A 24895-nucleotide genomic window follows, 5' to 3' on the forward strand; every position below is an offset into this window, starting at 1 on the left:
GCACTATCAGGTCAGAGGGCAGAGGGCAGAGTGCTTTACACGGCCTCGAGCCATTCTATACCTGACTTAGAACTGTTCGGTTGTGAGATTGGCTGCAAAACCTAGAAATGTTTTATGCTGGGTGGTGGAATAGATTAGTACGGCCCTTTAATATTTTAGGATCTGCCAAGTCTAGATTACTAGGAATAAAAGTCCTCTTTCTATATCTCCCTGGTCTCTATCTCTGTCTGTCTCTGTCGCAGTCTCTGTCTGTCTCTGTCTCTTTGTCTTTCTCTGTCTCTGTCTCTTTCTCTCTCTCTCTCTTTCTCGCTAAGGGTCCTTGATGAAATGAATTTGGTCATCTCGATCCAGTTTGTAGTGCGTGTGAGCCACAGTACAAAACTACCCCTAAATTGGCACTTTCACTCAAACAGACCATGAGGTGTGAGAAGTGAAATGTCCGAGCGCCCTCCTGAGTTTGGAGTTGAGGAGCATTGTTGGGACAGTCCCAAGGGAGCTTTACACTGCCCCTAATCTGGAGTGCTCCAAATGATACTGTGTGGCCGCAGTGGAAAAGTGACCCATTTGCAGAGTGGGCTCCCCTCACCTTCATCACATTAACAATCTCCGAACCCTCCATCCCAAAACCCGTGGTCAGTGTTGAACGTTGCCGGGGCCGACAGCTGTCACTCTGCTTACCCTTTGACCACTGACTCTTCGATCAAACAGTACATATGCTCTGTAGAGTCAGACTTTGGGCCAGTGCTCTCCATTCCTTCACCAGGCCTTGGCTGGCTCGATGGCGTTGGAACTCTCGTCACCGAGTACGCAACATGCTCGTTGTCACCGCTCTGATCCCTTCTGGGAACCACAGAGTACGGGAAACCTAGACAGAAGGACGGGTAGACGATGTGTGCTTTTAGTTTCAGCTCTCAAAGGGACAGGCTCGGAAGAGTTGGGCAGTAATTCTAGTCACTTACATTCAGCCACCTGTGTCAGCTGCACATCACCGGCCCTACAGTTAGTAAAGAAAAGCAACCTGTAAATGTTCCATTAAATGAGGAAAACTATACAGAAAGTCTGCCCGAAAACTGAATGAATCCCATCCCTACCTGGGTCCTGGTGCTGAGGATCCTTCACAACACATGCCATAAGATTGGAAAGATAAATTTAAAAATCTTTGTAAGGAGTCTGCACTTACAATTTTCTAGATTTAGATCAAACATTTTAGAGCTCTTGCTTACCTTTGGCAGATTGTCGTTTCCTTCGGATTATGCAAAGTGCCCCAACAATGCAAAGTACCCCAACAATGCAAATGATCACAACCGCACACGCTATGGTTACTTTCACAGGTGTGACAGTGTCTGGACCTGCAGAGGAGAAGCAACATTAAGTTCAGTCTGTGCAATCCCATGATATATGTAGAGCTGATCACACTGGTTACCTGGGCTGAGGAACAGACATTTTCAGTTAGAATCTGGAATAGTGCAATGGCGAAGAAAGGAAATTGAACCAACTTATAACAGATACAAACTGGACAACTTATTTGGAATCTATCAGCTTAAATTTTTTTTATTCATTCATGGGATGTGGGCGTCATTGACAAGGCCAACATTTATTGCCCATCCCTAATTGCCCTTGAGAAGGTGGTGGTGAGCCACCTTCTTGAACCGCTGCAGTCCGTGTGGTGAAGGTACTCCCACAGTGCTGTTAGGGAGGGAGTTCCAGGATTTTGACCCAGCGACGATGAAAGAACGGCGATGTATTTCCAGGTCAGGCTGGTGTGTGAATTGGAGGGGAACTTGGAGGTGGTGGTGTTTCCATGCACCTGCTGCCCTTGTCCTTCTAGGTGGAAGAGGTCGCGGGTTTCGGAGGTGCTGTCGAAGAAGCCTTGGCGAGTTGCTGCAGTGCATCTTGTAGAGGGTGCACACTGCAGCCACGGTACGCCGGTGGTGGAGGGAGTGAATGTTTAAGGTGGGGGATGGGGTGCCAATCAAGCGGGCTGCTTTGTCCTGGATGGTGTCGAGCTTCTTGTGTGTTGTTGGAGCTGCACTCATCCAGGCAAGTGGAGAGTATTCCATCACACTCCTTACTTGTGCTTTGTAGATGGTAGAAAGGCTTTGGGGAGTCAGGAGGTGAGACACTTGCTGCAGAATACCCAGCTTCTGACCTGCTCTTGTAGCCACAGTATTTATGTGGCTGTTCAAGTTATGTTTCTGGTCAATGGTGACCCCCAGGATGTTGATGGTGGGGGATTCGGCAATGGTAATGCCGTTGAATGTTAAGGGAAGGTGGTTAGACTCTTTCTTGTTGGAGATGGTCATTGCCTGGCACTTATGTGGCACGAATGTTACTTGCCACTTATCAGCCCAAGCCTGAGTGTTGTTCAGGTCTTGCTGCATGTGGGCAAGGGCTGCTTCATTATCTGAGGGGTTGCGAATGGAATTGAACACTGCAGTCATCAGCGAACATCCCCACTTCTAAACCTTATGATGGAGGGAAGGTCATTGATGAAGCAGCTGAAGATGGTTGGGCCTAGGACACTGCCCTGTGGAACTCCTGCAATGATGTCCTGGGGCTGAGGTGATTGGCCTCCAACAACCATAACCACCTTCCTTTGTGCTAGGTATGACTCCAGCCAGTGGAGAGTTTTCCCCCCGATTCCCATTGACTTCAGTTTTACTAGGGCTCCTTGATGCCACACTTGGTCAAATGCTGCCTTAATGTCAAGGGCAGTCACTCTTACCTCCCCTCTGGAATTCAGCTTTTGTCCATGTTTGGACCAAGGTTGTAATGAGGTCTGGAGCCAAGTGGTCCTTGTTGAACCTAAACTGGGCATCAGTGAGCAGTGCTGCTTAATAGTACTGTCGACAACATATTCCATCACTTTGCTGATGATTGAGAGTAGACTGATGGGGGGGGAATTGACTGTTTTGGATTTGTACTGCTTTTTGAAGACAGGACATACCCGGGCAATTTTCCACTTTGTTGGGTAGATGCCAGTGTTGTAGCTGTACTGGAACAGCTTGGCTAGAAGTGTGGCTAGTTCTGGAGCACAAATCTTCAGCACGACAGCCGGGATGTTGTCGGGGCCCATAGCCTTTGCTGTATCCAGTGCGCTCAGCCGTTTCTTGATATCACATGGAGTGAATCAAATTGGCTGAAGACTGGCTTCTGTGATGGTGGGGACCACAGGAGGAGGCCAAGATGAATCATCCACTCACCATTTCTGGCTGAAGATGGTTGCAAACACTTCAGCCTAGCCTTTTGCACTTACGTGCTGGGCTCTGACATCATTGAAATGGGGATGTTCATGGAGCCTCCATGGAGAGATGCATCTGCGACAGGTAGATTGGTGAGGACGAGGTCAAGTATGTTTTTCCCTCGTGTTGGTTCTTTCACCACCCGCCGCTGACAGCTATGTCGTTCAGGTCTTGGCCAGCTCAGTCAGTAGTGGTGCTACCGAGCCACTTGGTGATGGATATTGAAGTCGCCCACCCAGAGTACATTCTGTGACCTTGCTACCCTCAGTGCTTCTTCCAAGTGTTGTTCAATGTGGAGGAGTACTGATTCATCAGCTGAGGGAGGGCGGTAGGTGGTAATCAGCAGGAGGTTTCCTTGCCCATGTTTGATCTGATGCCATGAGACCTCTTGGGGTCAGGGAGTCAATGTTGAGGACTCAAAGGGCCTCTCCCTTTCAACTGTATACCACTGTGCTGTCGCCTCTGATGGGTCTGTCTTGCCTGAGGGGCAGGACATACTTAGGGATGGTGATGGAGGAGCCTGAGACATTTTGTGAAAGACTTATTTATATTATATACTTGCTGGGGGTGCCCGGCGGTGCCGAGGCTTTTTTGAGGGCATGTTGTTGTTGGAAGAGAGAGAGGGAGTGACTGGGGGCAAGGGAGAGAGGGAGCGACTGGGGGCAAGAGAGAGAGGGAGCGACTGGGGGGAAGAGAGAGAGGGAGTGACTGGGGGAAAGAGAGAGAGGGAGCGACCGGGGGGAAGAGAGAGAGGGAGCGACTGGGGGGAAGAGAGAGAGGGAGCGACTGGGGGGAAGAGAGAGAGAGAGAGCGACTGGGGGGAAGAGAGAGAGGGAGCGACTGGGGGGAAGAGAGAGAGGGAGCGACTGGTGGAAGAGAGAGAGGGAGCGACTGGGGGGAAGAGAGAGAGAGAGAGAGAGAGTGGGAGTGTGTGAGAGAGAGAGAGAGAGAGAGAGACTGGGAGTGAGAGAGAGAGAAACTGGGAGTGTGTGAGTGAGAGAGACAGAGAGACTGGGAGTGTGTGAGAGAGAGGGATTGGCAGTGTGAGATAGAGAGAGACTGGGAGTGAGAGAGAGAGAGAAAGACTGGGAGTGAGAGAGAGAGAGAGAGACTGGGAGTGAGAGAGAGAGAGAGAGAGAGACTGTGAGTGTGTGTGAGAGAGAGAAAGACTGGGAGTGTGAGAGAGAGAGAGAGTGGGAGTGTGTGAGAGAGAGAGAGACTGGGAGTGTGAGAGAGAGAGACTGGGAGTGTGAGAGAGAGAGAGAGACTGGGAGTGTGAGAGAGAGAGAGAGAGACTGGGAGTGTGAGAGAGAGAGAGAGAGAGTGGGAGTGTGTGTGAGAGAGAGAGAGAGAGAAAGAGAGAGAGAGAGAGACTGGGAGTGTGAGAGAGAGACTGGGAGTGTGAGAGAGAGAGAGAGAGACTGGGAGTGTGAGAGAGAGAGATTGGGAGTGTGAGAGAGATTGGGAGTGTGAGAGAGAGAGAGAGAGACTGGGAGTGTGAGAGATAGATTGGGAGTGAGAGAGAGAGATTGGGAGTGTGAGAGAGAGAGAGACTGGGAGTGTGAGAGAGAGAGAGATTGGGAGTGTGAGAGAGAGAGACTGGGCTGCCGTGGCTGCTCACCTGGTGACTTTGGGTCGGGTTCTGGGGCGGGGCTGTTGACGCCGTGGGGAAGTTTTATGCGCGGCGGCTCCCGGCACGGACTGCCACGGCCGGTCACCTGGTGGCTTTGGGTCCGGCTCTCGGGCGGCGCGGTTGACGCCGCGGGGAGCCCCGGGAGCGGGCCCAAGGGGTGAAAGCCCGAGTGAGTCCCCAGGCCGCAGCCGCAAACTGAGCCGAACCCTGATGCCGTTGGCCGAGGCGAAGATGGTGACCTGGTCGCGGAAATGAACGGCCTTCAGCAGGTTCCGGGCATTGTCTAAACTGGCGACTAAAACAAATTGATTGGCGTCCGCCTCAGGCCCAGGGGGCAGCGGCATCGCGCCGGGAATCCGCTCAACTCAAGGCCCAGGCTTCCCGGGCTACTAGGCCGCGCCCGGTGCCGGCACAGCCGCTCGAAATGGCCGTCAAAGTAGGCGAGCCTCCGGGCGAAGTGCAGGGGATCACTTCATTTCTAACTGTTCCTAAATACAATTTAAAACTGAAATAAATTGTTCTTTTCCTTAGTTCCCTAACACACAGAAAGTGGCAAAAATAAATAAAGTTAGGAATCAAGATGACGGCCACTCACCTCCGGTCAGAAGGATTAGGCCCGCCCACACACGCAATGTGACGCACCGATTGGTCAACCATCAGGTCACTGAACTGTAGGATTGGTCAATCATCACGTCACTCAACTGTAGGATGGCCCGCCCGCACACGCAATGAACCCGCCCCCGTGATGCAGCGATTGATCGACCGTCAGGTCGCTCGACAGTACGATTGGTCAACCTTCACCTCACTCAATGCTAATAAGGGGATAATGAGCGGAATTTTGAAAAATTTTTGGATACCGTCGGCACAATTTTTGTCTCACCGAAAAGTAAATATGCTTATGACCGTTCCGGAATCGTAAGCTTTCTTTTGATGTAACACGCGTGTAGGTACGCTCTAAAACTTTCGAGTGTATAGAGTACAGACAGACAGACAGACAGAAGAGCAATTATATATGTATAGATATATAGAATTATTTATATTAAATGAGTCGCATTGTTTCTAAATTGTATCACTTACTTTGAGTATTTGTACGAGTTATGCTGCTGGTCACTGAGGAGATTCCAGATGTTGAGGTGGGGGTGTCTGAAGGTTTACCACTGCTCATTACACTATTTACCTGGGCTGAGGAACAGACATTTCTGGTTAGAATCTGGAATAGTGCAATGGCGAAGGAAGTAAATCAAAGCAACTTTTAACGGCTACAAACTGTACAACTGATCTGGAATCTCTCAGTTTGAATTATTGATATTAAACGATTCACATCATATTCTAGATTGTATCACTTACTTTGAGTATTTGTACAAGTTATGCTGCTGGTCACTGAGGTGATTCCAGATGTTGAGGTGGGGGTGTCTGAAGTCTCTGCACTTGCCTCTGTCACAGTAAGGGAGATGTTTGCTACAATCTTCCAGACAGGTTTCCCTGAATATTGACCGTTGACAGCACAGAGATACCTCCCAGTGTCCACCACATTCGCTGAGTGAATAGTAAGGTTGTGAGACTGGCATCTAACAGTAGGATTGTCTGAGCTTTGGGTAGAGATTCTTTGTGACGACCTTCTATCCACACAGCAGCGTGTGTTAGAATGTGCCGCATAACGCTCAATGTGAACAGAGTGCAGACACTCGTTGACGTTCCCAGATCTGATCCAAAACAGAGTGAAGGAGAGGGTTTCTCTATTCTCAAACTGGCAGGGTAAAGTCACATTCTCTCCCTCTGACACTGTCAGCGACCAGGAGATTTCTTCATCTGAACCTATAAACAACATTGACAAGAACATTTATTAATATAATAATCTTCAGTGCGGTACTTTGTCAAAGGATTTCCTAAAGTCCATGTACAGTACATCCCCGCATTCCTCCATCTACCATGTCTATTACCTTCTCGACGGTTTTTCAACCTCAATCATCCTCTTTGAAATCCGTGCCAGCTACTTTTCACTATTTTCTCTTTATCTACATACATGGTAATTTCATCTTAATAAAGACACTAAAGTTTTCCCAAAGACAGCTATCTGCCCTAAAACCTCCTCTAATATCTCCCCAACGCCTCCCTAATATCTCCTCTAACACCTCACCTTAGATCTCCCCTAAAGTCCCGGCAATAACTTCCCTAACCCCTCCCCGATACTTCCCCGATAACCCACCATCCCTCCCCGATCCCTCCCCCGATATTGCCCCAGTACACGTACCACTCTGGATTATCACAAAGAACAAGTCGTGGTTTTCACATCCCTCTCCTGACAGTGTGAGCCAAGACAGACAGTTCGATGATCTTCTTCCTCTGGAATCCTGAGCCGAGCAGGTAAATACCCTCGAGTTAATTGTCTTCACAACATGGAATGTCAGAGACTCCGTTTGTTCTTCATTTAATTTGCATTTTCTACACTCTGGTTTACTGGGCCTGTTTCTCCAATTAGGACTGACGTTTTCACAAAATTGCATTTCCTTCTTTTTATTCTTACATGTTATTTTGTCCATTTCTGCTCCGAGATCAGTGGAGCTGCACAAGGTTACTTTATTCCCAGCACCAGTGGGCATGTGGCACTGCAGAGTGGTGACATCTCCTGGTCCTCGGGAGAAGAGATAAGTGGATCCTGCAGGGAAAGGGCAGAATCGGATAGAGATAAGTAACATTCCACACAGGAAAGATCATTAAACACTCAATCTGACACAAGCCTCTCACAGTAAATGAGCCGAGATAGACCCCCACCACCCCCTTTACACATTGTGATCGACTGCCCTCCCATTACACAGTCTGAATCGAGTCCACACCACCCCCTCTCCCTGCCTCCATCACACAGGCCTGGATAAAGACCCCCCCCCACCCCCACCATAACACATTCTGATCGAGACCTCACCCCCATCCCCATCATAGCCTGAATAGAGACCCCCACCCATTCACTAAGACTGACTACAGTCATACATAGTACATAGGTTGAGGTTATTGGAAGTCAATCATCTCAGCTCCAGGACATCGCTGCAGGAGTCCCTTAGGGCAGTGTCCTAGGCCCAACCATCTTCAGCTGCTTCATCAATGACCTTCCCTCCATCATGAGGTGACACGTGGGACTGTGCACTGATGATTACACAGTGTTCAGCTCCATTTCCAATTCCTCAGATAATGAAGCAGTCCATGCCTGCATGCAGCAAAACCTGGACAACATCCAGGCTTGGGCTGATAAGTGATAAGTAACAGTCACACAACGTAATGACCATCTCCAACAAGAGAGAGCCTAACCACCTGCCCTTGACATTTGATGGCAGTACCATCATCGACTCTCCCACCAGTAACATCCTGGGGTCACCATTGACCAGAACCTTGGCTGCAACAACCACATAAATACTGTGGATACTAGGGCAGGTCAGAGGCTGGGTATTCTGTGGCAAGTGGCTCACCTGACTCCCCAAAGCCTTTCCACCACCCATAAGGCACAAGTCAGGAGAGTGGTGAAATACTCCCCACTTACGTGGATGAGTGCAGCTCCAAAAACACTCAGGAAGCTCAACATCATCCAGGACAAAGCAGTCCACTTGATCGGCTCCCTATCCGTCCCCTTAAACATTCACTCCCTCCACCACTGGCACACCATGTCTGCAGTGTGTACCATCTACGTGATAGTATCTCGCCAAGGCTTTTATGGCAGTATCTCCCAAACCCCCGACCTTCACCACCTATAAGCACAAGGGCAGCAGATGCTTGGGAACACCATCACCTCCAAGTTTCCTTCAAAGTTGCACAACATTCTGACTTGGAAATGTAATGCTGTTCCTTCATTGTCGCTGGGTCAAAATCCTAGAATTGCCTACCTGACAGCATTGTGGAGCACCTTCACCATTTGGAGTGCAGACGAAAGGCCAACCCCAATTGACCTTCTCAATGGCAACTAGAGATTGGGCAATAAATGCCGGAATTGCCAGTGACACCCACATCCCGAAGAAAGATAAAATAAATATGAAGTAATCATCCACTTAATGAGGGAACTTAATTTAAGACGTGGCATTGAATACTGGTTCCTAACTTTCAGGGAGATTATAATAACTGATAATAGGTGTGAGGACATTAGTTAGACCTGTAAAAGGAAAACATGTGGGTAAATATTATCTTTTTAGTTGGGGTTTCTGTAGGCGGAGGGAATTAGCTGAAGCTGAATGGTGCAGACCAAAGAGATATTTATAATTAAAAGTATCACTTGATGGAGAGCAATTATATGCAACAAGAGCCGAACTATTTATAAGGTAATGAAGTAGAGTTATACCAATCTCGTTAGACGAATGGAAAAAGAGCTCGTTAGTTAGGAAACCAGCTGTTAGCTAAAGTTATCGATAAGGACTCAGTTCAATTAGACTCTCCGTATATGGAGTTGTTTTTCAATGCAGAAATGTGCAAATTGTCACATAGTCGGAGTGAGGGGGAAGTACAAAAAGTGGCAGAGTGTAATCAGTATTTGGATTCGAAGGGGTTTGATTGGCATAAAACACTGAACATTAACGCGTTTGAGTCACCAGTTATCAGCTCTTGCAAATTCTTGTGGCTCTTTGCTAGAATCAGCTCACGGCCTCGCTCTCCCCACAGTCCTCCTGTATCTTTCGCAGCTTCAAATGTTTATCCAATTCTCACTTAAAAGATAGAATCATAGAAAGTTACGCCACAGAAGCAGGCCATTTCGGCCCATTGTGTCTGCGCCGGCCAACAAAGAGCACTCCGGCCTAATCCCACTTCCCAGCTCTTGGTCCGTAGCCCTGCAGGTTAGAGCATCCCAAGTGCACATCGAAGTACTTTTTAAATGTGGTTAGGGTTTCTGCCTCTATCACCCCTTCAGGCAGTGAGTTCCAGACCTCCACAACCCTCTGGGTGAAGAAATTTCCCCTCAAATCCCCTCTAAACCTTCCACCAATTATTTTAAATCTGTGCCCCCTGGTTTTTGACCCCTCTGCTAAGGGAAATAGGTCCTTTCTATCCACTTTATCTAGGCCCCCTCATAATTTTATACACCTCAATAAGGTCTCCCCTCAGCCTCCTCTGTTCCAAGGAAAACAAACCCAGTCTATCCAGTCTTTCCACATAGCTAAGATTCTCTACTCCCGGCTGTAGTGGTCAATAGCATGTCATTCTATAGTGGACACTAGGTGGAGCCGTAGAGCTGTATATAGCTGTATGTATACAAGACTACACTACCCAGCTGTATAGATATTAAGACTACATTACCCATGAGGCACGAGGCTACCCAGAAGGCAACAGTCAAGTTGGCAGCCTGCACACAGGAGCACACATGCAGCATCTCTACAGATACTGTACCTAGAGAACGTGTACTGAATAAATGACTAGCTAGAAGCTAGCTGTGTTCAAAATAAGAATGTCTATTTATTAATGAACATAACATGGTACCAGGGTGGTGAAGATCTGCTGAAAATTGTGAAAAGCGACATGGAGAAGTTGAAGCCACCAGAGCGTTTGAATCTCGAGGGAAATGTCGACTACAATTGGCGGATTTTTAAACAACAATTCGAACTCTACATTGCAGCCATCGGATTCGGTACGAAGCCAGATGCAAGGAAGATAGCGTTGCTGCTTACGGTTGCAGGCCCACAGGCGATAGAGGTATTTAATACATTTGTATTTAATCCAGCAGAGAACAGAGAAAAATTAGAAGATGTGCTAAAAAAATTTGATGCTCATTGCTCTCCCAAAAAGAATGAGACGTATGAAAGATACATCTTCCGTTCTCGGACACAGCGACAAAATGAGACTTTTGATAGCTTTATAACTGATCTGAAACTGAAAGCACAGACATGTAATTTCTCTGAGCTCAAAGCATCCATGATTCATGACCAGATTGTGTTTGGTATTCATGATAAAGAAGTCAGGGAACGTCTGTTGAGAGAAACCGAACTAAATTTGGAAAATGCGGTGAAAATATGCCAAGCCAGCGAGCTAGCTCGAAAGCACGCGAAGACTTTCAGTGAAATCAATAATGATGCGATTGTAATGAGTGATAATGCTGCTGTCGGTGCTGTGTCCTACAAGGGGAAGAAACGTGGGCAGGACAGAAATGAAAAGCAATCGGAGGATGAAATTTTTAATTGTAAACGCTGTGGTTACAAACACCAGTTAAGACAATGCCCAGCATTTGGAAAAATGTGCACAAAGTGTAATGGAAAGAATCACTTTGCCAAACAATGCTTTTCAAAAGTACAAACTAAGAAAGGGCAACGAGTTAATGTAATTGAGGACACTGAGTTAAGTGAGACATTTTTTGTCAGAATGGTGTCATGTGACGATATCAAAAAAGATACAGAAAATGTGCAGCCCTCAGAAATGGACAATGCTGAACATAAAGTCAATGCAGTAAAAGTGGACAAATGGATGATCCCACTGCAGGTAAATGGAGCATTAGTTACCTTGAAACTAGACACTGGGGCAAAAGCAAACTTAATCAGTATGAGTGACATTAACAATATGAAAGAAAAGCCCAAAATACAGAAAAAGTCAGTACTACTGAAGAACTATAATGGACAGAAAATAGATAGCTTAGGTGTATGCAGACTTAAAGTGACAGTCAAAGACAAAGTGCATCATCTCATGTTTTCTGTTGTGGCTGAAAGACTTGATTCGATACTAGGTGACAAAGCTTGTGAAGACTTAGAACTGGTCAAGAGAGTCTACTGTATAAACTGTGCCATAAGCAGACCAGATGACTCAGGTGATGAAGCAGAGAGCCCATCAAGGATGAAAAGGCCAAAGGGTATCCATGTCTTCAAAAAGCCTAGTTTCTCCAAGAAGAAAGAAAAAGACTTTAAGGTCAAAGAGAAGCCAAAGGAAGAAAAGCACAAAGAGGAAAAACACAAGGAGAAAAAGTCCAAAGATATAACTGCAGCAGATGTTGTTAAGCAGTGGAAAGAGAAAAAGAAAAAGAAGAAGCCTGCACCAGAGCAGGAAGCAGTTCCGGTGGATACTCCTTCTTCCCTCAGGCCAATCTTTGGTGTTCCATTAGCCGAGGCTGCTGAGAGGACTATGCTGTATGATGGGATCCAGCTGCCAGCAGTTTTTCGAGAGTGCATTGACTACATTGAGAGTTATGGCATGAAGAGTGAAGGAAACACTGAAACCCTCTCCAAGCAAAGATCGCAAGCAGACCTCGATCTATACAAGAGCAGATTGATGACAATGCCGCAACTGCATCTTGTCATTCACCGTCAGAACAATCTCATGAAGACACATCAGACTTACCCGTGTTGAGAAGATCCACACGTGAAGTAAAAAAGCCTGATAGACTTAATCTTTGAGTACAATGTAAAGCTTTGAAAATGTGTTGACTGTTTTGAAAATGTTTATGTTTATAGAGCACTAACAAAAGTGTTACTGATATTATCTTTATTGTTTTCTTAAAAGTTGATGGATATTGATTTTGTTAAACCTCAAAGAAAGGGGGATGTAGTGATCAATAGCATGTCATTCTATAGTGGACACTAGGTGGAGCCGTATATAGCTGTATGTATACAAGACTACACCACCCAGCTGTATAGATATTAAGACTACATTACCCATGAGGCATGAGGCTACCCAGAAGGCAACAGTCAAGATTGCAGCCTGCACACAGGAGCACACATGCAGCATCTCTACAGATACTGTACCTAGAGAACGTGTACTGAATAAATGACTAGCTAGAAGCTAGCTGTGTTCATAATAAGAATGTCTATTTATTAATGAACATAACACCGGCAACATCCTTGTAAATCTCCTCTGTACCCTCTCTAGTGCAATCACATCTTTCCTGTAATGTGGTGACCAGAACTGCACGCAGTACTCTAGCTGAGGCCTAACTAGTGTATTATACCGTTGATAAGATCCAACGCTCTCTGCCTCAACATTCGCTGTGGTAAAGCATTCCTTGCTCCAACAACCCTCTGTGTAAAGACATTTCTCCTAACCTCTCTCCTCACTGTCTCAGTGCTATTTTTAAACTGATGACCCATGATTAAACCATGTTAAAATGCCGCAGCAAGGACTGTGATGCGAGCACATTAAACATATACACAAGAACACCAGAGTTTTAAATCCTTATCCTATGCTGAAGATTAACTGAAGGTATTAATCCTTACCTGTAACATGTCGGAACAGAAGGAAAAGCCCCACAAACAAAGCACCAAGCGCCATTTCACATTCCTAGCTCGTTTTTTGATCTTCAGAAGCTGGGTGGCTGATTCACCACCACATTCTGATCTGTGAGAGAAAAAGAGAAGTGCAACTTTTAACGATTTTGGTAGAGGAAAGCAGCTTCCTGTTTGATCACTGACATTGTATTAATGGGCCCGGGGACAGCGATTGGGCTGTTTGTTCAACCCTCCAACCACAGAAGTGTCTGGAGAGGTGAGAGGCTCCGAAATACAAAGTGTACACTATGAATGTGTCACTGTGCACCACAGTGATAGTGAGTAACACACTCGGCAGACATGTTAACAGCCCCCTAGTACGATGTAGATAATAACCGTCTGGAGCACAAGAGCTTTTAGTCAACAGTAACATTGGGTCACTCCCACTCTCGGAGAGGATTAACATGGGGGACAGTTTGGATGTTGGGTTACAAGATCACAACATCAATACAGATGAGAGCGTTAGCTCCTCCCCTATCCATGCCGGCTCTCTGCAAGAGCACTTCAGCTAGTCCCACTCCCCCGCTCTTTCCCCGTGGCCCTGCAATTGTTTTCCTTCAGGTACTTATCCAATTCCCTTTTGAAAGCCACGATTGAGTCTGCCTCCACCATCCTTTCAGGCAGTGCATTCCAGATCCTAACCACTCGCTGCATAAAAAAGTTTTTCCTCATGTCGCGTTTGGTTCTTCTGCCAATCACCTTAAATCTGTGTCCTCTGTTTCTCGACCCTTCCGCCAATGGGAACAGTTTGTCTCTATCTACTCTGTCCAGACCCCTCATGATTTTCAACACCTCTATCAAATCTCCTTTCAATCTTCTCTGCTCCAAAGAGAACAACCCCAGCTTCTCCAGTCTATCCACGTAACTGAAGCCCTTCATCCTGGAACCATTCTCGTAAATCTTTTCTGCACCCTCTCGAAGGCCTTCCTAAAGTGCGGTGCCCAGAATTGGACACAATACTCCAGTTGAGGCCGAACCAATGCTTTATAAAGGTTCATCATAACTTCCTTGCTTTTGTACTCCATGCCTCTATTTATGAAGCCCAGGATCCCGTAAGCTTTTTTAACCACTTTCTCAACCTGCCCTGCCATCTTCAACGATTTGTGCACATATCACCCCAGGTCCCTCTTTTCATGCATCCCCTTTAGGATTGTTTCCTCTAGTTTATATTGCCTCTCCTCGTTCTTCCTACCAAAATATATCACTTCGCACTTTTCCGCGTTAAATTTCATCTGCCACGTGTCCACCCATTTCACCAGCCTGTCTATGTATTTTTGAAGTCTTATCCCTATCCTCCTCACTGTTCACTATACTTCCAAGTTTTGTGCAAATTTGAAATTGTGCCCTGTACACCCATGTCCAAGTCATTAATATATATCAAGAAAAGCAGAGGTGCTAGCACCGACCCCTGGGGAACACCACTGTATATCTTCCTCTCATCCCAAAACAACTCTTCACCACGACTCTCTGTTTCCTGTCACTGAGCCAATCCCGTATCCATGCTGCCACTGTCCCTTTTATTCCATAAGCTTCAACTTTGCTGACAAGCCTATTATGTGGCACTTTATCAAACTCCTTTTGGAAGTCCATGTTCACCACGTCAACCGCATTGCCCTCATCAACCCTCTCTGTTACCTCATCAAAAAACTCGATTAAGTTAGTTCAACACGATTTGCCTTTAACAAATCCATGCTGCCTTTCCTTAATTACTCCACACTTGTCCAAGTGACTGTTAATTTTGTCCCTGATTATCGTTTCTAAAAGCTTCCCCACTGACGCACTTCGTTTGAGCATAAAGCAAGGCTTTAATCAACTTGTTTCAGAACATGGAGGTCTAGTTGTACTTCATTAGTTCCTTGTCTTACAAAATGTCCCTGGCAAACTGGGCCCACGCCCGAGTATTTATACTCCTTGGACGGCGCCACCAGCTGGCTGTCCAGTGTTATTTCATGAGTAGTTTCTTGATGATGATGAGATTTATAACACCCACTACTGAGGTTAAACTGACTGGCCTGTAGTTGCTGGGTTTATCCTTACACCCTTTTTTGAACAAGGGTGTAACATTTGTAATTCTCCAGTCCTCTGGCACCACTCCTGTATCTAAGGAGGATTGGAAGATTATGGCCAGTACCTCCGTAATTTTCACCTTAACTTCCCTCAGTATCCTAGGATGCATCCCATCCGGTCCTGGTGACTTATCTACTTTAAATACAGCCGACCTTTCTAGTACCTCCTCTTTATCAATTTTTATCCCATCCAGTATCTCTACTACCTCCTCTTTCACTATGACTTTGGCAGCATCTTCTTCCTTGGTGAAGACAGATGCAAAGTATTCGTTTAGTACCTCAGCCCTTTTTTGAGCCAGGTCTCCAGTATCGCCATGACATCATATTCCCATGTGGCTATTTGCTCCTGCAACTCCCCAACCTTATTCACCGTGCTTCGTGCATTTACACACATGCACTGCAAACCTCTCTTAGACCTTCTTATATTCGCATAGTGTCTGATGCCACCTAATACCTATTTCTTATCTAGTGCTACCTTTCTCTCTCAATCCTTTGTGCGCTTTGTTTCTCCCTTCGAATGAAACATCCTGGTTCCCATCCCCCTGCAAAATTAGTTCAAAACCTCCCCAACAGCACTAGCAACCTCTCCGCCCCACCCCGCGAGGATATTGGTTCCGGCTCTTTTGAGGTGCAACCCGTCTGGCCTGTACTGGTCCCACCTCACCCAGAAACAGTCCCAATGGCCAATGAATCTAAAGCCCTACCTCCCACACCATTTCTCCAGCCACGCAGTCATCTGCTCTATTCTCCTATTTCTATACTCAGTAGCTTGTGGCACCGGGAGTAATCAGGGGATTACTACCTTTGAGGTCCTGCTTTTTAATCTCTTTCCTAGCTCCCTAAAATCTGCCTGCAGGACCTCATCCCTCTTTCTACCGATGTCGTTGATACCAATATGGACCACGACCTCTGGCTGCTCCCCCTCCCCTCATAGAATTTTCTGCATCCACTCAGTGACACCCTTGACCCTGGCACCAGGGAGGCAACATACCATCCTGGAACCACATCTGCGGCCGCAGAAACGCCAAGCCGTTTCCCCAACTATTGAATCCCCTACCACTATTGCCTCTGTACAGCTGAGCCACCTGTGGTGCCGTGCACTTGGCTCTGGCTGTACTCCCCAGAGGAACTACCACCCTCACCAGTATACCAGTTAGAGAGTAAGATGGACTCAGGGGACTCCTGCGCTACCTGCCTGGTCCTCCTTGTCTGTCTGACGGTCACCCATTCCCTCTCTGCCTGCACACTCTTACTCTGCGGCGTGACCACCTCCTGAAACGTGCTATCTTTCCAGGTCTGCGCTGTCCTCAGGCTCCGCTCTGTTTAAGTACTGTCGCCAGTCCTGCCGCTTATTTCCAGGATCTTAGTGGATCTTGAATAAACCGAAGGTGTCCCTCCCCACTTCCTTACCAGCAACAACAGTCCAAGTGGTGGTCAGTCTTTGTGTGAAGACATTCTTCGCAACGTCTGTGTTCAAATTGATTTTCACCAGTTTTAGCTGAAGCACCTTGTTCTGGTATCTTGACTTACCGCCAAGTAGAGTCTGGATTGCTGTATCCACAGGGTTCCATATTTTTTTTAACTCATTTTTCAGTATGTGGGCATCAAGGGCAATTGCGGAATTTATTGCCCATCCCTAGTTGCCCTTGAGATGGTGATAGGCCCTCTCCTTGACCAGCGACAATGAAGGAGCTGCCGATTTATGTCCAAGTCAGGATGGTGTGTGACTTGGAGGGGAAATTGGGGGTGGTGGTGTGTCATGCTGCCCTTGTCCTTCTTAAGTGGGGGAGGTTGCGGGTTTGGGACGTGCTGTCGAAGAAGCCTTGGCGAGTTGCTGCAGTGCATCTTGTAGATGGTACACACTGCAGCCACGTTGTGCCGATGGTGGAGGGAGTGAATGTTTAAGGCGGTGGATGGGGTGCCAAATAAGCGGGCTGCTTTGTCTTGGATGGTGTCGAGCTTCTTGAGTGTTGTTGCAGCTGCACTCATCCAGGCAAGTGGAGAGTATTCCATCAAGCCTTGTGCCTTGTAGGTGGTGGAGAGACTTTGGGGAGTCAGGAGGTGAGCCACTTGCCACAGAATACACAGAATATGACCTGCTCTAGTAGCCAGGGATTATATGTGGCTGGTCCAGCTACGCTTCTGGTCAATTGTGACCCCCCAGGATGTTGATGGTGGGGGATTCAGGGATGTTAAATGCAATTGAATGTCAAGGGGAGGTTGTTAGACTCTCTCTTGTTGGAGATGGTCATTGTCTGGCACATAGGTGTTGCAAATGCTCCTTGCCAGTTATCAGCCCAGGCCTGGATGTTGTCCAGATCTTGCTGCATGCGGACATTGACTGGTTCATTATCTGAGGAATTACAAAAGGAGCTGAACACTGAAAACATCAGCAAACATCCCCACTTCTGACATGATGATGGAGGGAAGGTCAATGATGAAGCAGCTGAAGATCGTTGGGACTAGGAGTACCTGAAGCGATGACCCCTGGGGCTGAGGTCATTGGCCTCAAAAAGCCACAACCATCTTCCTTTGTGCCTTAAAATCCACTCCTTTGATCAAGCTTTTGGTCACCCCTTCTATTATCTCCTTCTTTAGCTCAGACTCCAAATTTTCCTAACACCTCTCTAGGACGGACATGTTGAGAACAGTTCAGTTTTTCCACCAGTTCCTCTTTGTCATCTTTTGTCTTGGGAAGCTTGAACCAGAGGAACAAATGAAAAAGAGGAAGTCCCCTGAATGTGATAAATATATTTCTAACTCGAGGTTTATTAGTTGCAGTTCTTCCACCCAAAGAAAAGTCCCACCAGCCTAGAAATATCTGAGAACTGTTACTGCAGATCGCACAGTATAAATATGTCAAATTATTAACCAGCAGGAAAACCCAAAGACTGAATCCATTTGTATATCCGGCTGAATCTCACACCCACTTTGACACCAACAAGCTGTAAATAGCCAAGCCTTTTACACTTGCATCATTGCCCGTCATCAGTTCGAATTTCGCAACAATTGCACACTTCCTGGCACTTTGTATTGAGGAGGCTTTCGTACTGAGTTCATTTGGATTCACTTCACACCAGTCCTTGTTGTGTGTGGTGTTCATATTGTAAATAACACCCATTGTTCCAGAGTTAGGTGCTGAAGCCAAGGGCTGGACAATGAACCAAATGCCAGGGTTGTGAGGGTAAATTCACTGACTCTATCCCCTCCCCGCACCCCGCCAGCAGTGAGCTCTGCTCGAAGGAGACACAATTTAGCAGAGGGCCACAGTGCTAACCCCTGATTGAGCATGGCTGCCCACAAGGAGTGTGGGATTGGTGAATCTAGCGTGAAAGTCCTTTTATCTAACTGAGCCATGCATTAACATTTCCAACATTAAAATACAACTTTTAATTTCAATGTAGTTACACTGCTGATGCTTTTCAAAATATTATTCAGAGATCGGCTGGGGGCAGACAATTTGTACCAAACTTTCCCTTACACAATCGTGAATTTTCACCTCAGCGTCCTCATAAATTGGGTTCTGCGTCCCCCTCCGCCCCCTCTCCACAGCCCATTGCCCCCACTCCCCCACCCCACTCCCAACTACTCCTAATCCCCACTCCCCACGCTCCCTCCTCCCACTCCCCCCGAGTCTGATTGTAGTGTCCTCACTGAGATCAGTTCATTCATTCAATTGGTTTGGCATAAAATTCCTGCTGGACAGATAACACAGCTCGTTGTTTAGTTATAATTTTTAAACAGTGTTTATTGAATGACTTTCAATCGCACAGGTTCCATTTTGTGTCTCACACACCAGCGATGCGTTATTCTATCTAAACAGAGTCCAAGGGGGTGAAATTGCTCTTCGCCAGTAACGTGAAACTCATTACTGTAAAGTCTGTGGGTTGTATAGCGAAGTAATACACAGACTACAAGAGTAACTTAAACAGGACTTTACTATTCGAAGGTCAGGGCGAATCTGCCCAATAAATTCTGCCACAGCACTTATATACCGGTGTGGTCACCGTCGGTATTACAGTATACAGCAGCCAGGATAAAGTAGTGCCACACCTAAAATAGTTCTCTTAAAGGTGGACGGTTACATACAATAGTTCTCTTAAAGGTAGAACAGTTACATACACTACAATCCTCCCTTTTTAGCTTACAACATACTTATTCCCCATTAACATAACATCATAACATATCCAACTTCATGTTACAACAGTTCACAGAGGCAGTCTCTGCGGAAACAGTTCACAGATTCAGTCTCTGCGGGACACAGTTCACAGATTCAGTCTCTGATCTTCTTGACTCGGTCCGGACCACGCCTCCGTGGTGTAGTCGGGTCACCTTGCTAGAGGGACTCATCCCATAGTCCTTCCCTAGACTTAACAGCTTTACTTCCATCACTTCTGAACCAGCATTGCTGACTTTTTAAAACAAACAAAAAACAGTTGGATTGCCTTGGGAAATTTTCCTACTTTCCAACTGATTTGGCTCCGTTCGGGGGACCACGTGTGTGATCGGGTAGAGGTAATAATGGTTCAGATGGTTATCATCTCCTGCTTCGTCTTTTCCTTTTTTGCTTCTTGGAGACTCTCGGGGCTCCATTGTCAGCTGCCAGCTGTAACGCCACCATCTCCCTATGTTCCTTAGACTTTAAGTGATTCATCCTGATTTCGGCACTTTGGGAGTTCTCGGCACAAGCTGGGCAGACCAGGTCCTCGTAATATTCAGTGTCACTCAACAGATCATGGTAATATTCGGTGTCGTCCTGAGCTAGGCCCGCGAGAGGGTCTTCTATTTCCTCCTTACCCAGCTGGACGTTAGCCGACTTTTGTTCCAAATCCCGACATCTGTCCTGAAGAGACTTCATCATGCGTTCAGATTCATCCCGCTTTTTCTGGGCTTCCTGCAAGTCTTTTACTAATGACCTCATTTGTGATTTCAATACTTCAACTTCATTCGGAGATTGATTGATCGGACTATTCAATCCCTCTACTGAAGTAACTGTTTCAGTATTCTGTTGTCCTACATTGCCGTGCGTCAGCGTACTTTTGGCATCCAAGGGCTGTTCTGCTGCAGACTTCTCAGTCTGGGTTGCCACCTCAGCTCTTCCAATGACTTTTGAGAGCTCCCTTCCCTTTGAAGATTGAGGCTCGTATTTAAGTTTTTTCCATTTTAGAGTTTTATCCCTCAGCATATGAATGAGTTGGCTAACTGTTAACTCTTCTGCCATCATCCCTTTTCCATTAACTACAGGGCTGTTTATAACCTTGCCCTGGAGGAGTTGGCTGACTGTTAACTCTTCTGTCCTCATCCCTTTTCCATTCGCTGCAGGGCTGTTTAGAACCTTGTCCTGGGGCTCCTTTGCTGCTTCTATTTCGCCATCATCCGCAGCCCCCATCATTCGAATTTCCACAAATGAATCGTCCGATGATGCTGCACCCAACTTCAGTAGGAGCTCGGAAGTCATGTCGACCAACTCAGCTTTTTCTGCCTGCAACCTGCTAACCAGCGCCTTCAGTTGCGGCACATCTTGTTCCACCGGATTGGAGCACGCCCCTTCAGAAGCCGAATCAGCTTTGATTCGTTTGGCCTCCTCGTGCAGACGGTTTGTGTGCTCCTGCTCCCTTTTCTTCCCCAGCTGCTTCTGTTGTCTTTCCAGATTCTCCCATTCGGTATCATAGAACTTTTTCATTGCTTTCATCTCTTGCTCGAGACGGCAATTCAATTGTTCTAATTGCTGTCGTAATCTGAAATAAGTTTGCGTTCGAGCTCGATGTTCCTCAGTAATATATATGTCTGTAACTTGAACAGACTCAGAATTCTCTGTCAAGCTATGTTGTTGTTGTTCAGAGGAATTCTGTTCTGAAACTTTGTTCTCCTCTGGAGCATAAGCCTTTAGGCCCACATTCGTTCTACCAACCTTAGTCAGCAAGTTCATTTTAGACTTGTCTTTCATGCTTGGGCTGGTCTTATCGTCATCCGTTTCAGAGTCTGAGCTGATTGTCTGCCCCGAGTCCTCACTCGTTATTGCTTTGAGGTAGTGCCATTCCATGTCTATTTTCTTGATCCACTCCCGTCCTAGAAGTGGTGGTCCTCCCTCAGGTAGTACGTATAAGTCCATTCCGGGGTGTTCTTTGCCCCTGTCTCTCACCTTGACTCTTATCTTTCCCATGGGGTATACTTTATGCCCCGTGTATGTCTGCAATACGAACTTGGTATCTCTCAAGGGTATGTGTGAGAATAGCCGGTTGTAATCCCTTCGATTTATGACTGATAGGGCTGATCCAGTGTCCAATTCCATTCTCACTTGGACTCCAGCTATTTTTAGCATGACCCAGATAGTTTGTAGGTCAGCTTCCTTACTCACATTATGAATTCTCAGACTACCCAGTTCCTTGGCGCTTGGGTCTGAATCCGAATTCTGTTCATCTGAACTCTTCTCAACCACCTTGTGTACTTTGTTGTACTTTTCCTGTGATGGCTTTTTTTTTTGGTTGTTGGTCTTCCCTGACCGGCATACTTTGGCTATGTGACCCAGTTTGCCACATTTCCTACAGTCCTGGTTTTTAAACCAGCATTGGTTCTGGTCGTGTGTTGTCTTCCCACAACGATAACATTTCGTTGCACCCGAAGTAATTTGATCCACACTGAGGACCGCTGCCTTCAGCTGCATTTCCGCAGTTCCTTTCACTGCGGCTTCGTGCGATGCTGCAATAAGGACAGCCCTATCCAGTGTAAGGCCGTTCTCTTCGAGCAGTCGCTTTTGCGTTCCTTCCTTCGACAACCCGCACACGAACTTGTCTCGCAATGCCTCTGTCAGATTTCCTCCAAACTGGCAGTATTTCGCTAGCCTACGCAGTTCGACCAAGTATTCCGCGTTGCTTTCCTCTTTCCGTTGCATTCTCGCATAAAATTTGAATCGTTCCGCCAACATCAGCGGTGTGGGGTTCAAGTGATCCTTCAGAACAGCAACAATATTATCGAAGGTTTGATCCGCCGGTTTAACTGGTGCTAGAAGATGCTTCAATAGCCCGTATGTCTTCGCCCCCATCGAGTTTAGCAAGGTTATAGCTTTATCATCATCCTCTATTTTATTGGCCTCACAATATATCTCAATGCGTTCTACATACGTGGCCCAATCTTCTACCTCGGAATCGAAATCGTTGATGTTACCACGCTTAGGCATCTTCACCTCCCTGATAAACAACAACGAAATATTTCTTTAACTCTTTTTTTTTTTTTAAAAATTTCAAGATGGCGGTTTCCCCGCGCTTATCTTCTTTCCCCGCCCCTTTCAAAATGGCGGTTCCCGCTTCTGTCTTTTTCTCCGCCTACTGGCGGCTTCCCGCGGTTTCCCGCACTTCTCTTCTTTCCCCGCCCACTTTCAAGATGGCGGTTCCCGCTTTTCTTCCCCTGGCGGGAGGGGTAAGCTTTTCCCTAGGGCGACGGCCGCTGGCTTTCGGGGTTCGCAGCCTGCGCTTCGGCTTCAGCGCGTTCCCTTCTCTCGGCCGGGCAACCGGCTCTGGGTACAACCCGTTGACGGCGAACGGTCTCAGCCGCTGGCTGGATCTCGCTCAGTCTCCCTCGCTCGGGCTCTGTCTCTCCGGTGCTGGGTACAGCCCGTTGACGGCGAACAGTTTCAGCCGCTGGGCTGGATCTCGCTCAGTCTTCCTCGGGCTCTGTCTCTCCCGCTCGCGCGGCTCTCGCTCGCTCTCTCTTGGGCTCTGTCTCTCCCGTTCGCGCGGCTCTCGCTCGGGCTCTGTCTCTCCCGCTCGCGCGGCTCTCAATCGCGCCTCCCAGCCCTCTCGCAGTCCGGTGCTTCCCTCCCCGGCTGCGGCTGAGTTCTCCGCGATTTATTTATTTTATCTCTTCCCGCGCCTTACGATCCCGGTCGCAGCGCTTCGTGGCCTCGGTCACTGTCCGACCTCTTTCACCCAATCGCTCCTCCCAGCCTCTCGCAGTCTGGTGCTTCCTCCCCGGCTGCGGCTGCGTTCTCCGCGGTTTATTTATTTTTATCTCTTCCCGCGCCTTACGATCCAGTCGCAGCGCTTCGTGGCCTCAGTCACTGTCTGGCCTTTTTCACCCCAATCGCGCCTCCCAGCTTCTCGCAGTCCGGTGCTTTCCTCCCCGGCTCTGGCTGATTTCTCCGTGGCTTATTTATGTTTATATCTTCCCGCGCCTTACGATCCCGGTCGCAGCGCCTCGTGGTCGCGGTATTTGTCCGGCCTTTTTCGCCGTCGCTGTCTAGTCGTCTCACGACGCTCCCCAGCCCGCTTGTACCGCGGCTTCTGCTCCACGCTGCCCCAGTCTCAGCGCCTCTGGGCCCGACTTCTGTCCGGCTCCTTTTCCCCTCGACCGTGGTCGAGTGCACCGCCCTTATCCTCCGTTTATTTGTTTCTATTTTCCCTTTACTCACAGTCACCGTGGCCGACTTGCTTCTCGTGTTGATCGGCTCACTCACCACCGTGGCAGAAGGGACAATCGGTGCCTGTTGCTGATGGAAGACTTCGTGTTTGAAATCTTCCTCCTTTCTTGGTCTGCAGACTCGAGTTTTCTCTCAGCAAAACGACGAGGGCGGGTGCCTCTTTTCGACGCTCGTTTACTTCTTCAGAAGTATTGTTGCCGCAGGGTAAGATCGAACTCGTCGCCACTGTAAAGTCTGTGGGTTGTATAGCGAAGTAATACACAGACTACAAGAGTAACTTAAACAGGACTTTACTATTCGAAGGTCAGGGCGAATCTGCCCAATAAATTCTGCCACAGCACTTATATACCGGTGTGGTCACCGTCGGTATTACAGTATACAGCAGCCAGGATAAAGTAGTGCCACACCTAAAATAGTTCTCTTAAAGGTGGACGGTTACATACAATAGTTCTCTTAAAGGTAGAACAGTTACATACACTACAATTACGAATCGATATTGGCCAGGACACCGGGGATAGCTCCCCTGCTCTTCTTCGAAATAGTGCCGTGGGATTAACGTTTCATCTGAAAGACGTCACCTCCGACAGTGCAGCACTCCCTCAGTACTGCACTGGAGTGTCAGCCTAGATTATGTGCTCAGGTCTCTGGAGTGCCATTCAAATTTCTGGATACGCATTCTCAGCTTGTCTGAGATTTCACAGCGCGAGTGTGAATCCGTAACATCATCTCTACATGGTCCCACGTTTAGCATGGCTCCCTGTATCCTGCTCCAACAACGACACCTGTGTGATTTTCTGTTTCTCACACCAGCCGTCGCTACAGCTTCCCCACCCCCGCCCGACTCACACTGGCAATTGAGTGCTGTGCTGTGAGGCCATGTGTGAGAACTGGGCTGGGCTGGACTGGGCCAAACACATTGCGCGTCGCTATGCTGCAAGCAGTGGAGAGCGGAGACTGTCATCCAGGCATTCTGGACTGCATTCAAAGCCAGATGCCAGAGAAAAAAAGTGAAAGGGTATCGTGCTCAAACTGGCACCAGCTTAGCACGGACTGCCACTCTGACCCAGAGAGGTCACAAGGTCAGGTGCTGCGGGAAAAGTTGGCTCTGCACCAAACCCATGCTGTACCAGACCTGGGCCTGCTCGACACTGACACTGGGGCCTAGGAATTGGCTCCAGGTGCAGCACACACCGCACACACCCAATGAGGCCGGCGGCAGGAACACGGCGCATTGGACACCCGGCCTCATTAGTTTATCAGTAGCAAGCTGCAGGCTCCAGTCACGGCCCCAGAGGCAGCTCACCGGTCACAGGAGGAGGGAGCAA

At 47.6% G+C, this 24895-nt stretch overlaps 1 protein-coding gene across 2 annotated transcripts in view; it reads right to left on the minus strand.

The window, feature by feature from the left end:
- Window positions 1-13201, minus strand: part of LOC147092594 (uncharacterized) — a 30364-nt gene extending 17163 nt beyond the window's left edge. The window contains exons 1-8 of one of the 2 annotated variants that reach the window (XM_085975960.1): window positions 13038-13201; window positions 7127-7531; window positions 6223-6690; window positions 5953-6057; window positions 1224-1349; window positions 1092-1113; window positions 960-994; window positions 679-865 (exon numbers count right to left, since the gene is read on the minus strand). In XM_085975960.1, coding sequence (XP_085832086.1) covers window positions 679-865; window positions 960-994; window positions 1092-1113; window positions 1224-1349; window positions 5953-6057; window positions 6223-6690; window positions 7127-7531; window positions 13038-13092 — 1403 coding nt within the window. In that variant the 5' untranslated portion in view covers window positions 13093-13201. The remainder of the gene's footprint in view (window positions 1-678; window positions 866-959; window positions 995-1091; window positions 1114-1223; window positions 1350-5952; window positions 6058-6222; window positions 6691-7126; window positions 7532-13037) is intronic. The other variant, XM_085975959.1, reaches the window with a different exon arrangement.
- Window positions 13202-24895: the final 11694 nt, after the last annotated feature.

The sequence above is a fragment of the Somniosus microcephalus genome, unplaced genomic scaffold (genome assembly GCF_052327205.1).
Source record: "Somniosus microcephalus isolate GS21.2 unplaced genomic scaffold, FLI_Smic_1.0 unresolved_chr2, whole genome shotgun sequence".
In the NCBI taxonomy this organism is placed as follows: domain Eukaryota; kingdom Metazoa; phylum Chordata; class Chondrichthyes; order Squaliformes; family Somniosidae; genus Somniosus; species Somniosus microcephalus.